This window comes from Dermacentor silvarum, chromosome 11, assembly GCF_013339745.2.
Source record: "Dermacentor silvarum isolate Dsil-2018 chromosome 11, BIME_Dsil_1.4, whole genome shotgun sequence".
NCBI lineage: Eukaryota > Metazoa > Arthropoda > Arachnida > Ixodida > Ixodidae > Dermacentor > Dermacentor silvarum.
In genome coordinates, this window is record NC_051164.1 from 71688797 (window position 1) to 71702698 (window position 13902).

At 45.7% G+C, this 13902-nt stretch overlaps 1 protein-coding gene across 1 annotated transcript; it reads right to left on the reverse strand.

The window, feature by feature from the left end:
- Positions 1–6501: 6501 nt before the first annotated feature.
- On the reverse strand, positions 6502–13583 carry LOC119432666 (uncharacterized). The gene is made up of 4 exons (XM_037699821.2): positions 13357–13583; positions 12185–12787; positions 7073–7193; positions 6502–6555 (listed from the first exon to the last, which is right to left on the reverse strand). Exons 1-4 carry the CDS (start codon positions 13581–13583, stop codon positions 6502–6504), a joined length of 1005 nt encoding a protein of 334 aa, XP_037555749.2.
- Between the last annotated feature and the right edge of the window lie 319 nt (positions 13584–13902).

The following is a 13902-nucleotide window of genomic DNA, read 5'->3' on the forward strand; positions in this document are numbered from 1 at the left end:
TCGTACCTTACAGCTTGGCGCATTCAAAACTTGTTAAGCGTGCCATTGGCAAATTTTGTTTATGGGCTGCCTTGTCACAGTCGTGCCTTGACACAATGCGCAGCTGTTTTGATTCCCAGGTGCTCAGACTGCGAATGGCAGGCTACCTGGACAATTTGCTGTCCACCATTGTCGAATGTCTTTTAGCAGACTTAAAACAGCCAAAACCTGTAAAACGTAACAATTAAAAAGAGAAAAGTTAGCATTCAAGAACCGCGGTCATTCCCTATTTGCACCAAATGTCTCATCGTATAAAAAAGGTAGCACATAAGGCCGCCATTACAGTTGTTTTTTCGGCAAGAAACAAGTTCTGTAGTATGTGCCAAAAAGTGAATGAGGAAGACACGGGGCCCCACACATGTGATAAGAAACACACTAAAAAGCCAGTTGATTGCTGCCACAACAAAGTGTACGAGATCCCCCTCTCCTGCGGTCGATGCTACATTGGCCAAACTGGCCGTTGTATTAATGACTACCTCAGAGAACACTCCAATTTAATGAAGGTATGTGTTGGCAGCCACTTAGCCATGCATAGCTCCCTCTGTGGTTGTGAAGACTAGCAGATTAAATGCATCATCTGTGATGCCCTTCAAAATGTCAGTGACCTTGTCAGCCTCGGTCATCTCCTGGTCAACTTGTAGACACAAGGCCAGTGCGTCCTGGATGTACAAGTAAGGCTCAGTTGATGTCTGGGTACGTGCTGCCAGTTGTGTCTTGGCACGGCTGACCAAATGGGTTGTCAACTAGGTTGCGGTGCTCCTGCTTAAAGGTGCCAGCTGGTGAGATCGTCCTTGTGGGTTCGAAACTAGATGCAAAGGGTTCTGCCGAGGTGAAATATGATGTTGACCAGCATTGTAGTTGATCGCAGGCATTCTGTTCGCTGACACCCTCGTACATGCCGAGCCACTCATCTTCGTCAATGCTGTTTGTCCCAAAGGTTGGGCTGTGGGAGGTAATAAACGGGGTAGTGGTCGCAGGCGTAGCTGATGGCGACGTGTTGTCCCCTGGCTGCATGGAGGTAGACTCAAGGTGGTGTCTGCCCCGCCACTCAACCAAATTAATGTTACGTGGAATCACAGTAGGGATACTATTTACAGGGTGTATTTACAGCGGTAGCAAGCACTGGCTAACATCAAGCAAGACACGTCGTCATCAGCTCAAACATTGGCCTCTTATGGGTGTACGTCCCACTAAATCCAAAGGCTCCAAGCACTAGCTCCAAGAACATACAATGAAATCTCGATATAACGAACTTAGGGGACCGCGGTAAATCATTCGTTATTCGGAAAGGTTGTTATAGTGAAATCCACAAAATTAACCATTCCGCCCATCAACCCATCAGTTCATAAGTTGTCACAATTTCAGCTATCCACAAAAACGTTGCTGTTGGCTCTTGGCACGCGCTGCTACTATTTTCTATAGATCCCGCTGCCATGCACCACCGATGCATGGTATAACACTGAGTTACGCAAGTAAAACAGGCACTGAAAAAACTACTGATGAAAAGGCAGCTCCGTGTAGCCTCCAAAGCGCAAACTTGTTTGTTTTTTACATTCCTTCCGTGGGCACTGAAACTGTCTCACTCGGGACGGACACCTGAACTATTACTAAGAAAAGCGCGAGTAAACGACGTCTGGAAAGTGCAAAGTGCGGTCGTGCAGCATCCCCGAGAGTACAGAGGTTATCTTTCTCAGCGCGTGTAGCTAGTACGGTGCAGAAGCGCGAAAGAAGGGCGAGATGCGTCTCCGTGTTGCTAAGCGACACTTGTATGCGCGAAGCATGCGCTTGTTTCTTGTTTGTTTTTGTTTTTCACATTCCTTGCTGTGGACACCGGAACCAGTCCAAGTTTTCCACAATAGCTTATGTCTATGCAGGAGTGTTCGAGTCGGCAGACTTGGGTGTGACAGGCGGGAGCCATTCTCCACCCCCAATGAGAATTGAGCCTGCAGGTGAGTGAGCTTTTCTTTTTATTTAATAGAGAAAACATGTCAGGCATCTTGAACTGGTCAAGACACAAAAGTAAGAGCTCTCTTACACGAGGTTTTGTCTGTGCAGGTGTGTCGACTGAGAGTGCTCAGGCTCCAATGATGATGATTGAAGCTGGGGGTGAGTGAGCATTTTTCAGTTAATGGAGGAAGCATGTCATATGCCAAACTGTGGTTCCATTATGGCAGGATAGAACTTTCTGTTACATATGCTAGTGCAATGAAGGCTTTGTAAAAAACCATTAACTACACTCCTTTAAAGCAAGTATGCACATTATGCAAGTTCTTAGTAGTCCACATTTGATTAGTACAATCAATGCAATAATGCACGGTCCCTGCTGCTAACGTGCACAAGTGTCTACTATTTCTCCAAGCAAAACTACATTAAAGAATTTACTTATCTGGTGACTATGTGGCTTAACAACACACTGGATTAGGCAAGTTAAAATTGCGACTGCGCATGTCAGGCTTGAATCGCACTAAAATGTTGGTCGGCCTATGTTTACTTTCATGGTTTCCTATGATTTATGCACTGAAAGCCTGCTATGACCACTATATGTGCTTAATGAATGTTGCCATTGTTTGCAGTGGAGGCCACAAGCACAGCAGGGGTACTTACACACTCTGCTTAATTGGCTGTTGCTGTGCACCCAGGGTCTCCATGCACTGGTGGAATGCTTTCTACTGTTGATGGACAGCTGAGGCCAACTTTTTCTTTCACTTTGTCTTCATAGACATGCTTTCCAATGGAATGTCAGGGAAAAGGGTCCTTGTATCATCAATAATTGCCACACAAAAGGAATGTGACGTTACTGCTTGAACACTGTTGACTCCAAATAAAGACTTACATCGGCTTGAAGAAAAGTCAGCCTCATGTTTGTCACTTGAAACGGGTAAAGCTAGATAATGGGTTAGCTTGAGCTGTGAAACTTGTTATCAGCAAAAAAAGGGCTTATGGAAAGGCACAGATACTGCAAAGCACTCGTGCTGCTCTTCAAACCTTTTATTCAAGCAGTAGACACATTAACATTAGCAGATAAGATCAGCAGGGTATGATTTCAGACAAAGTATTGTGTCCCATGCAGAAATTTACGGCGCCTCCTAAAACGTCTTTGCTCGTCAGGTGCATAATTACCGTATTTCCCTGTCTATAAGTCGCACTCACCTAAAACGGCAGTCTTTCAGAAAAAAAAAACGTATACAAGTCGCACCGGTTTATAAGATGCACCTGTTCATTTGGAAAGCGATTTAAAAAAGTTTCTGATGTTTCACTTCGTGAACGCGGATCACGCTGATGCACATGGGTGCCAGTTCTATATAATTGCGATAGAAATTATATGGATGCTCCAGTGGCATTTCTGCCGTTGTGGTCACCGCAGCGTTCCGTAAAATGTCCAAGGGTGATAACATTGTCCCCGCGCGCAGTATTCGCAAATGCACGCAGACAGTCGCACTTCGTAGTGGCCAGCGAGATAAATATTTCAAAGAGTATCCGCACAGTGTTACTGTGTGACTCTGCGCGGATGCGTATCTATTGTGTTAACAGCTTGTACCTTCGCCATGGAAAAAAAATAATAGCAACAGGATGTGCTGCGTGTCTCAGTGCACCAACCGAGCGGCGAAGGATGAGATAAGGCTTCATTCGTTTCCGCTCTACGCGTGTCTTAAAAAGAAATGGGCTGTGAATAAGCTCCGGATCGGCAAGCCTAAGGCGCCACCACTGAATGTTTGTAGCGCATGCTTCGTCGCTGAAGTGTGTGCTGCAAACCTCTCCATGCCTAGTCCATCCACCGAGTGGACTATCCACGTCGGCTGTGGCGATTCGCTCCAGCGGCATGGGCGAGGAGGAGCTAGCCAGTCTCCTTCTCGCACTTGCTGCTGGAACCAATCGCCACAGCCGAAGTGGATGATCCAGTAGGTGGACTCTTACAGAATAACCCCCCCCCCCCCAGTTCTCCCTCATAACAATCACAGATATAACGAATTATGGGTAAAATGACCACATTTTATTGTGTTTACGATTTTCTGACCATGCCTGTTCAAACTAGGTCCACACATAATGAACATATTCAATAGCACCGTACTGTTATAACAAACATGTGAAACGCGATCACAGTAAAAGGAGTGTGTGCGCCAAGTCCTGAAGTTTGAAATTGCGACGGGATTAGGCACATACTCTGCTTCAGTTTAGCCATAGCTAAGATGAGTGAGTGTTGCATGTGAATTTCAGAAGCCCACGAGGAAATTCACTCTTTTTCAGCCATGCAAGTGTAATCGTGCTTTCAAGGCATGCCTCCAGTGTGCTTCAGAACAAGGCCGTGCAGTGTATAATGGTGGTGGCCTTTGGAGACCGGCGCACGTGGTTCTCTTATGTTCTGTTCGCATTGGGACACTGCTTGCAATCTCGAAGGCCACGATGGCACTTGTTCTTGCACTGTTCTCCGCGTGGCACTGCGCCTATTTGAACCATTCTTTTGCTTTCTCCATCAATTTCCTTATTGCAAGGTTAAATTAGCTGTATAAAATATGACTGCTTGCTGCTCACAAGGTGGGCAATTTTTATTAGTTTAGTAACACTTGCATGTATTGTTATCCTTTACAGAAAGGTTAATTTTCTGGTAAGAGTGGGTTTAACCCCATTTTTATAAACCTTGGTCGAGGTGCAGAAGTAGGAAATTATTGGGTTTAATCCGAAATCAAAGGACCTAACCTATGCAATATTGTTTTATGCAAGCGTGTTTTAGTGTTGCCAGTACTTGTCAGAGAAAAAAATACTTCATATCTATTGCAGGTACAGATTGCTGCGGGCATTGTGATGCCACTAAACAAGTGGCATTACATAATGAAGTCTACCTCAGATGCCAAGTGCACATTAGATGTGGCACGGCACCTGTGGTCAGCAACGCAAGCTGGGGAGACAAGCGTGACTGGGAAGGCCTGTCGGACCATCTCTGACGCATGCGGGAAGCTTCCAGCAACACCAGAGAAAGTGGCGGCTGTGAAGAGTAAGTAAACACTCACCTCATTTAAGAAACATGACTGTATATCTGAAAGTTATCTGGATGAGTTAGTGTTGATGTACACACAACGGAAAGAAATGCCAAAGAATGATGCAAGTGCCCTTATGTATGTTTTTCTTGTGCCGCATATATGCACTGTCAAACAGCATACGATAATTTCGAGACATTGGTTTCTTGCGAAAATTGTCCGCAGTTTACCCTATAATCGGTTTCAATGACAAGTAATGCAATCAAGACAGTCAGATGGCTACATGTGTCTTATTTGAGCATAAAAATGAGGAAAGAATTACTACACTAACAAAAGACCTTGCACTTTAGTGGTACATGTACGCTATGACATGTATAGGGGAGCTTGTCCTGTGTGAAGCTTCCTATAAATTTTCATGCCTGTCGTCAGTGTCCCAAAAGATCATGGTGCTGGGCATCATACAAAGTTCTAGAACTCTCGGTCAGCCTGGATTAGAACGGATGACTACATACTGTGGCTATAACTGGCCTTGTTTTTCTGCGCCGTTTCAATTGTTTATGAATCGAAGTGTTGGTAACTCTTGTACTGGCATCAACAGTCTGCTGCAAATAGCGTTTGCTGCAAAAATGGGTTTTAGGAACAAACGAGCATAAGAGAATGCTCTGTATTTTAAGATGCTTCCTTAGGCTTTTTTACACTGAAGATGTAGGCTATCTTAGCAAGGAAAGCATTATGGAGTTTTAAAAGAACACTGAAACATTGGTTGCCATCATTGGCAGCTAAATAAAGCATGCAAACCAGCCATGATTACGTCTTTGACATAAAAAAATTTTTGCCTACATGGCTAATGCTAAAGTTACAACCCACTTCATTGCCTACTGCACGAGGTAAAGGCCGCGAGCAACAGGTAAACGGTAGCAGATGACAGAGGTCGCACCTTGCAGCTCTCCTGCATGCGTGAGACAGTCTAGCAAAGTCTTGGCTCTCCAAATCTGACAGGAATTTGGGTGGTTGAAGAGCAAATTATGCAAAATCGGAAGCAAGAAGTCAGCTCGAAGGGGCTTTCAATACAGCTGCCGTATGACTAAGAGAGAGAGCAAGCGAAAGAGGAAAGGCAGGGAGGTTAACCAGAAGTCAGTTTCCGGTTTGCTACCCTACACTGGGGTGGGGGATAAAGGGGTTGGAGAGCCGTATGACTAAACTTTGCAGTAAAGCCGCCTCCTGCTGAGAAGAGGCGTGGCTTTTCCAACTTGGCAAAACAATGTGATGCATGTTTATGCATTCTCACTGTGCAAATACGCCTGCTCTGCCATGCGCGCCGAGTAGCAGGTTTCTATAATATATGCTGCATTGTATTATCTGAAACTTGTTGAGTCTTTTGCTTGAGTAATTGCAGCGAATTTCCTTCATTCACTTATTACTACAAATTGTTGCAAAAACAATTTATTTTTATATTGCACTCTTCTTTTAGACTGCCTGGAGAAGTACATCAGCGAGCATCCCATGGGGCCACCAGCACCACCTCCAGAGCACCGCCTTGCTTCTGTAAGGAAGCACCGCCGGATCTTCTTTACAGAAGCAGGTCGCCAGGGCAATCGCGTACGCAAGACGGGAATAGTCCAAACTTAATTATTAGATGTTTTCAATAAAGTGTAAGGATATGCAACATATTATGGTGATATATAGTGATTTCTTATGGCATGAAAATGTAGCGGCATACTTTGCCACATGTATGACAGACTGCACACTTTGCAAGACTCAAGAACACATGAAGATAGCCCATCATGAGCTTCCCAAGTGCAATGGCTGCTCCTTTGATTCATTACACACCTTGCCTTCGACCTGATGTGCCCACTGTCATACCCAGTATGCCACCCAGCGTGCTACCGACCACCCAGCGTGCCACCCAGCATTCCACCCATCACCCAGCATTCCACCCATCACCCAGCATGCCCATTACCATAATCCACCACGATGATGCATGATGGATTCCAACATGCCCAGCATCGGGCAAATTTTCAATAGGGGAGGCTACAGGCCTCTAGAGTTCCGTGGCCTACCTGGAGCACAATTGAGGACTTGGACAGATTCCTGCGTACATCGCAGGTGAACGTCCTCCGGTACTTGGCGGGAGATGTTCCTCGCTTGGGCGAGCTTCTCGGCAGGTGAGAGCACTGGTTCCTGACAAAATTTGGGACCTAGTTGCAATATCTTATTCACATGCTCCGGTAGTTCGGCACCAGCGACAGATACAACCTTTTGAGCTGCGCAAAAATTCTTTTTTTCTTTTTCCTGGGTAAGAGCGGAAAAGTCGGAAGCTGAAGCAAAAAAAGCGGAAGCTCGCCCAAGCAAAGAACATCTCCCGCCAAGTACCGGAGGACGTTCGCCTGCGATGTACGCAGGAATCTGTCCAAGTCCTCAATTGTGCTCCAGGTAGGCCACGGAACTCTAGAGGCCTGAAGCCTCTTGTTGAACATTTAACTTCCTCCAACTTGTGCCTTCTAGAGTCCGATAAGGAGGGCTCGTTTGTGGTGATCCGGGAGCCTGTGTATTAAGATAAGGCTCATACCGCGCTGAAGAAGAACTTCGTTCCGGCCTCCGTCATGTGCAGCAAGGTAAAATCCAGGGCCTTAGCGCTACTAGATAACTTGAACCTCAGCAGGTTGCGTGCTAATGCCAAGAATGCCACAAATTCGGCACTTCAACTTTTTTTCTCAGTTAAAACACATAAACCTGGCCTCCCTTTTCGCTCAATTGTGTAGGAAAGGGGAACATGGCAATATGTAGTTACTGGGTTCCTTCAGGAACACCTTTCGAAGCTCCAGCTTGATGATCCATTCCTGGTGCCCAATTCCGCGGCAATTGTGCAATTCTTGCGGGATAGCAACCCAGGAGGATGCAAAGCATTCAGCGTTGATGTCGAAGATTTCTTTTATACTATTCCCCAAGCAGTATTGATGATTGCTGTAAAAGAGTGTATTACAGAGAATAATGACGAGCAGAAGTTTATTTTGCGTTGTGGTATTTCTGTGGAATCCTTTCTAGAAGTGTTATCGATGTATTTGTCGTCCACTTACGTATCATGGCGGGGGCAGCGATACATTCAAAGGTCAGGAGTTTGTATTGGCTCCAGGGTTGCACCTGTGCTTAGCGACATCTTCTTGTCAAAAGTGGATCGGGCCGTACATGACGACCTTGGTAGGATTGCTGTTCGAGCCTTTCGTTATGTGGACGATTACCTGGTTTTTGTTAATGGTGTACTGGAGGACCGCGTCCTTGAGGCTCAACAAGCTTTTACTAAATCAGGGCTGGGCCTCAACTTCACCGCTGAACTACCCCATGACAATGAACTACAGTTTTTAGAAATTCGCCTGCGTTTCAATGTGTCCCATACTTGCTGGTTTTTTCGACCTCGGTCTTTAAAAATGTCCTTAAGTTTTTCTTCGGCACACTCCAAAACCGTAAAAAATGGCATTGTTCTGTCTAGCATTAGTTCTGCTCTAAGAAAATCTTGCGCCCACGTGGTAACAGATAGCGTTGAACACCAGGTAACAAGATTGACTACTGCAGGGTGTCCCAGCTATGTAATAGCAGCAGTGTGTGAAAAATTAATCAAGAAGGTTAAGTGTGGTGTCACTGCTTCGCCTCAAGACAACGACCAGGAGCGTAGACGTTTTGCTGGGATCCCTTACCAGCATAAGGTGTCACACAATCTCAAGAACGTTGCGCAACGTTATGGTGTGAACATTGTGTTCTCCGCCCCTCAGAAAATGGCACGTTTGTGTGCACATGTAATGAATAAAATGGACAGTTCGCCTAGCAATAGCCCTTTTGTTTGCCGTATTGACCACAGGAAGCCGGAGTACGTCCCCTGTGTTTGCGCTGTAGTATATGAATTCCCTTTCACTTGTGGGCGTGTGTATATTGGACAAACGAGCCGCTGCATTAATATTCGTTTAAAGGAGCATTCCATGAACTGCTTGTCTGATGGCTATTCTCACGTGGCGAAACACTACAGGGACATTGAAAAGGAGACAAACAAGGCGTGCCGACCACTACTGAAAAAATTGAAGATCTTATATCGCCATAAGGATCGCATCACGCGGGAGATCTTCGAGGCGTATGTAATTGAGAAAACGTGTGGATGCATCAGTGATCCGTCGGTGGCGCTTGAAGATTGCGAAGTGCAATATCTAGGCGCGAGACTATGATTGAAGTGTACATGTGACCATGCCTTGTTCATTTTGTTTTGTTATCCTCACTGTATATATGTCATCTTTCACACATTAAAAGTTAGTTGTGAGTTTGCGCACGTGTTGTCTTTTTCGACCTCCTTTGTCCCTGTTCATAGTGCAGTTAAAATCTTTCTAATATGTACAATTCACAAGGTAACTCAACAATAAAAAATGACATCAGAACTCTGTAAATTGCATATAATAGTACATATAAAGGAGAGAAAATTGATCTGTTATGCATGGCTCATGGCTCTCGAATATAACACTAATATGTGACTCGAACTTTTGCAAAACACTTGTAAAGAAATGTAAGAAGTTCGCCAAAGATATCAATTTATATGTTGTTTGTCCGCTTTGGACGCTCTAACGGATGCAGTTTACAGGACTGCGGTCTGTTCTTGGGTAAGAGTACGAATTTGTAAACTTAATTCATTGCTTTATTTTTTCTAACATCAATTTTTGAAAATTTATTTTTAAATATTCAGTCCTTAAGTCAAAATTCCGCTTCAAACAGCCACTAGAATCTAACCTTTTCTCTCAAATTCAAAAAAAAGTTCATTAAAATCGGCTCAGGGGTTATCCAAGAAGCGTTTCTGCGTTTTACATGTATTTCAATTACCAGGCGTCATCGGTGCTGGGCCCGAGCTACCGGTGCCCGGCGGCGGCGGTTCCCACCGCCGCCGGGCACCCACTGGTTCAAAAGGGTACAAGCGTACCCCGGCCTGGCGTTCGGCTTCCTTCAGGGGTGATACGCTTGGGAATAGAGCCTGCGCCCTGAATTCCCGTCGAAACAACAATTAGAAAATTAGAAACAACAATCGAAACCAATGAGCCAGTTTCGGATAGCGGTACTTTTTTTTGCAAGCGGCGCTGCATTGCGGCTTTGGCGCCTCTTTCGCTTCCCGCTGGTTCCCGCCATTTCTGCGGGTACTTTCAGTTAGTGCAGTCGGCAGTTATGGCTGGTACCGTTTGCCTTGTAATACTGGAGGATGGCCAGAGGAATATCTCCCTGCCAAACGGTGCCTACGGCGAATTGCTGGGTGCTTTGCGGTCTCTAACCGACATCAATGACACCACACTCGTAAGTAATTTTAATGTACGCCACTGGGCGAGTTGGAATACGTTCCTGATCTGTAAGCGCAAGAACTAGACAAATATCGTCTACTTATTCGTCTTTTTGTAGTTGTTGCGCTGGCAGATGGTGAAGCAATTTTATTTGACTTGTGTGTATTGCTAGAAGCCGGTTATATTATAATTGCTGCGGCGCTGGCGTAACTGTGTTTGCGCGCTGTGTTGGCAAGCTTTTCTGGTGTGGCGCGCCAGAACAATTACAACTCGAAATGGTTGCTTTAAGAGGCTTTGTTGAATTTCTTGCGGCGCGAAACTGACGGACAAGTTCGGCGAAAAGGCACGATACTCACAAGCGCGGTTCGCGCTTAATGGCAAGCTGTTACCGCGTTTGGCCGTTCTTTGTGTCCCTGTTGACGGAAAGTTGACGCATTGTTTCTAGGGCTGACGATTTAAAAGCACAACGGTGCACCTAATTATTATACTTAGAAGACAGCATGTGCTGCCAAGGTGAAGTTCTTCAAAATTAAGATTTTTGTTGACTTATACTCCGTTTCATACATCAGGTGCAACGCTGTGAAGGCTACGCAAGTAGTCCGTAAAGAAAAAAAATGGAGACGTGTATCGCTCCGCGCTCTTTTGTGACCGTGTGGTCTAACGCGTTGCTCCGGAGAGACGACACCGAACTTCGGAGTGCATGGGTTCAAATCCGCATGCCGGAAAGATTTTTTTTTCTTTTTTGGGGGGTGGGGGTGTTTTTTTTATCACATTGTCTATGAGTTGAATTCTAAATCCTGTTTTGTTCCCAATAACTTAAGCACCACACCTTTTCGGAAATGAACTGCACGTATCTGTTCATTTGACGCATACCGTGTTCATGTAAGCGGACCTAAACCCCCTGAGCTCATACCGATATTTGACCAGCAATGGCGATTTTGTCGCGACTCTGCAGCATTGTCGCTTTACTTTGTTAATGCAAGCGAGAGCTTTGTGTGAAAAGATGACGTTAACTCATCGGTTAGTTAGCACAGCTGCTCCACGCAGGCCGGATTGACAACAGGTGTTCGTCTACAACTTTCGTTTTCGCCGTTTCCGAGGAGATTCACTCATTTCTGGGCATCTCTCAAAACACTGGGCATGTTACTCATTATACCGTGCCGCCAGCAGAGCACCGGATTCAGCTTTCACCAAAACAGCGTGGGCCCGACTTTGTCACTACGCTGTGGAGAAGCCCGAAGCACTTGGTGCTAATAACGCATCGTTTTTTACTGATTGAAATGTTCATAAACATTTCTGTAACTTAGAATGCTGGTTTCTGGCAGAGGAACGCATAGAACATATTCTAGATTTCTTAATCATCTGTTTCCTGACTGAATTTATGGAACATTTTTGTGAATTCTTGTCCATGATTTATTTCTTCACTACAATGTTTTTTTAATTGCGATACTACAATATTACAACAGCAGGCTGACTTTCATGGTTTAGAAAACGAAAACTTTATTTATGGGATCGATGGTCTGGTGGGTGCAGGCTTCTTCCTTTGTTGCCTTTCTCGCATCCAGTTACACCCAGATGCCAGGTTACACATTCCTGGCAAGTAAAACAAGTTCCTCGATGCCACTTAAGTCTTCATCACTGAAATGAGCACTCGACTCATCGGAGGAGGAGTAGCACGAATCACAAATGCTGAAGACAAGTGGTTCAATTTCACTGTCGACAATCATGTCACGTTCCCACGCTTCGGCCTAAACTTGCTCTACATGAGCACAGCAGTTTTGCCAGTTTTCCTGGCTTACAGATGCCAATGCTTCCGGCAGGAGCTTTTAAACTTCACCCAAAGTGAAACACGTGTTACGTTTTGCGATGTACCCCTTCACTTGGCTCCAAACAAGTTCAATTGGATTGAACTCGCAGTGGTATGGTGGTACACGAAGCACTTCGTGACCATGGCTAGCCGCCACAGTGTCGATGCGGTGCACAATGGTGGGTGTGTTGACCTTTCGCGAAAGTTCCAGCAGCTCAGCTCTCACCATGTCCTGTGACCATGGAACACCTTTCTTTGTGAGCCAAAGCTGAATATCAGCTTTGCGCTTAGACTTGGTAGGTGCTTTTTCAAGAGCTACGCTGTGGTATGGAGCATTGTCCTTGACTACAATGCTATTGGCCGGAATGTTTGGCAAAAGCTTGTCTGTGAACCACTTCTCGAAGTACTTTCCGTCCATCTCAGAGTGGTAGTCAGCGTTGTTCCCCTTTTTTGCTCGGAAGTGGTCAGCAGCTCCTTGGACGAAACCTGTTGCACTGCTCCCAGCATGTACAAGGATCAAACGGACCCCTTTGCCCGAGGGCGCGACCAATCCTGTCGACAGACCTTTCAGGAAAGCATCATGAGCTGACTTCGCAGTCTTCTCCTGCCAGACGTATTCCTTCGTGTGCCCTGCATTCACCCACGTTTTATCTAAGTAGATGACGCACCTGTGCAGAGCAAAACAAACGAGTGCACGAGTTAATGCAGACAACTAAACATACCCGCTGTAGCAGCACGAATCTTAGCATGATCATAATCGCAAATATCACACAGGAGAACATGAGACAAAAGAAGAAGTAAACATATAATTCATAAGAATAATCTATTTTCTTTGTTATCAATTAACACGCTGACTGCTCTTACACGAACAGCTGCTCGGAGACAGTCGACAGAAAAGATATCCTGGCGTTACTGGTCCCTTATCCGGGCCTAAATTTTGCACGCAGGCGGCATTTGGCGGTCAGTTTTGATTCATGGTAAGTTTGGGTGTCGCACTTGCCTGATTCGGTAAGAATTCATTGGAAATCCTGATGATTTACGGCGACTGCAAACAAACATCGACAAAGCTCGCAGCAGTGGTGCTGGTAACTCGCACCCTTCGGGGGAACGAGCGCTGCACAGTGGATGTTGATAATGCTCTCTATTACGATTATGAATTTGCAATGCTAACATCAAGCGTTATATAAGGGCACTCTAAACGTGCTGCGTAAGAAAATATCCAAAGGACGATTCCTACCTGCCCTGTCTTCGGAATTCCTTGATCGCCCGCAGGTATCTGCGGCGCCAGGCAATGATGTCACTGCGCTCGATCAGCGCAAGATTCCGTTTCCTCTTATCAAACATGAAGCCAATGTCTTTCATTAACCTCCACAAGGTCGTTTTCTTGAAGTTCGGCAAGTCGTCGTCTTCGTTGACAGCCTTAAGCACACTGTCCAGTGTTGGGATCTCCCTCTTGGCGTACATGCTGTGCACTTTCGGACGGATGGCATGGACTGTGAAGCTGTCATGTTTGACTGTTCGCGAGCTTGAAATCTTCACGTCGCGAGGTCTTTTCTTCGGAGACACGAAAGGCCCACGCAGACGCTCCGCTTTGAATTTCGCGACGGTACGGGGAGATACTCCGGTGTCCTCGCTCACAGAGCTCAGTACTTCCCGAACAGACTTCTCCGGGAAACGCTGCCTGGTACGGGCGTACACATTTGCAATAACTTGCTTGGAGTTCCTTGACAACTTCGATGTACGAACCTTCGAAAAAATGCGCACAGGAGAGGTAATTGAGGTC

What these genes read in the sequence shown, in the direction of transcription:
- LOC119432666 (XM_037699821.2), bottom strand. Translation starts at nt 13,583, where the DNA reads ATGTACGCCAAGAGGGAGATCCCAACACTGGACAGTGTGCTTAAGGCT. An exon ending in GTTTGGAGCCAAGTGAAGGG is followed by an intron (nt 7,194 to 12,184) that starts GTACATCGCAAA and finishes AAATTTTGTCAG; the next exon opens with GAACCAGTGCTCTCACCTGC. An exon ending in AGTCCTCAATTGTGCTCCAG is followed by an intron (nt 6,556 to 7,072) that starts GTAGGCCACGGA and finishes GCTTCCTTACAG; the next exon opens with AAGCAAGGCGGTGCTCTGGA.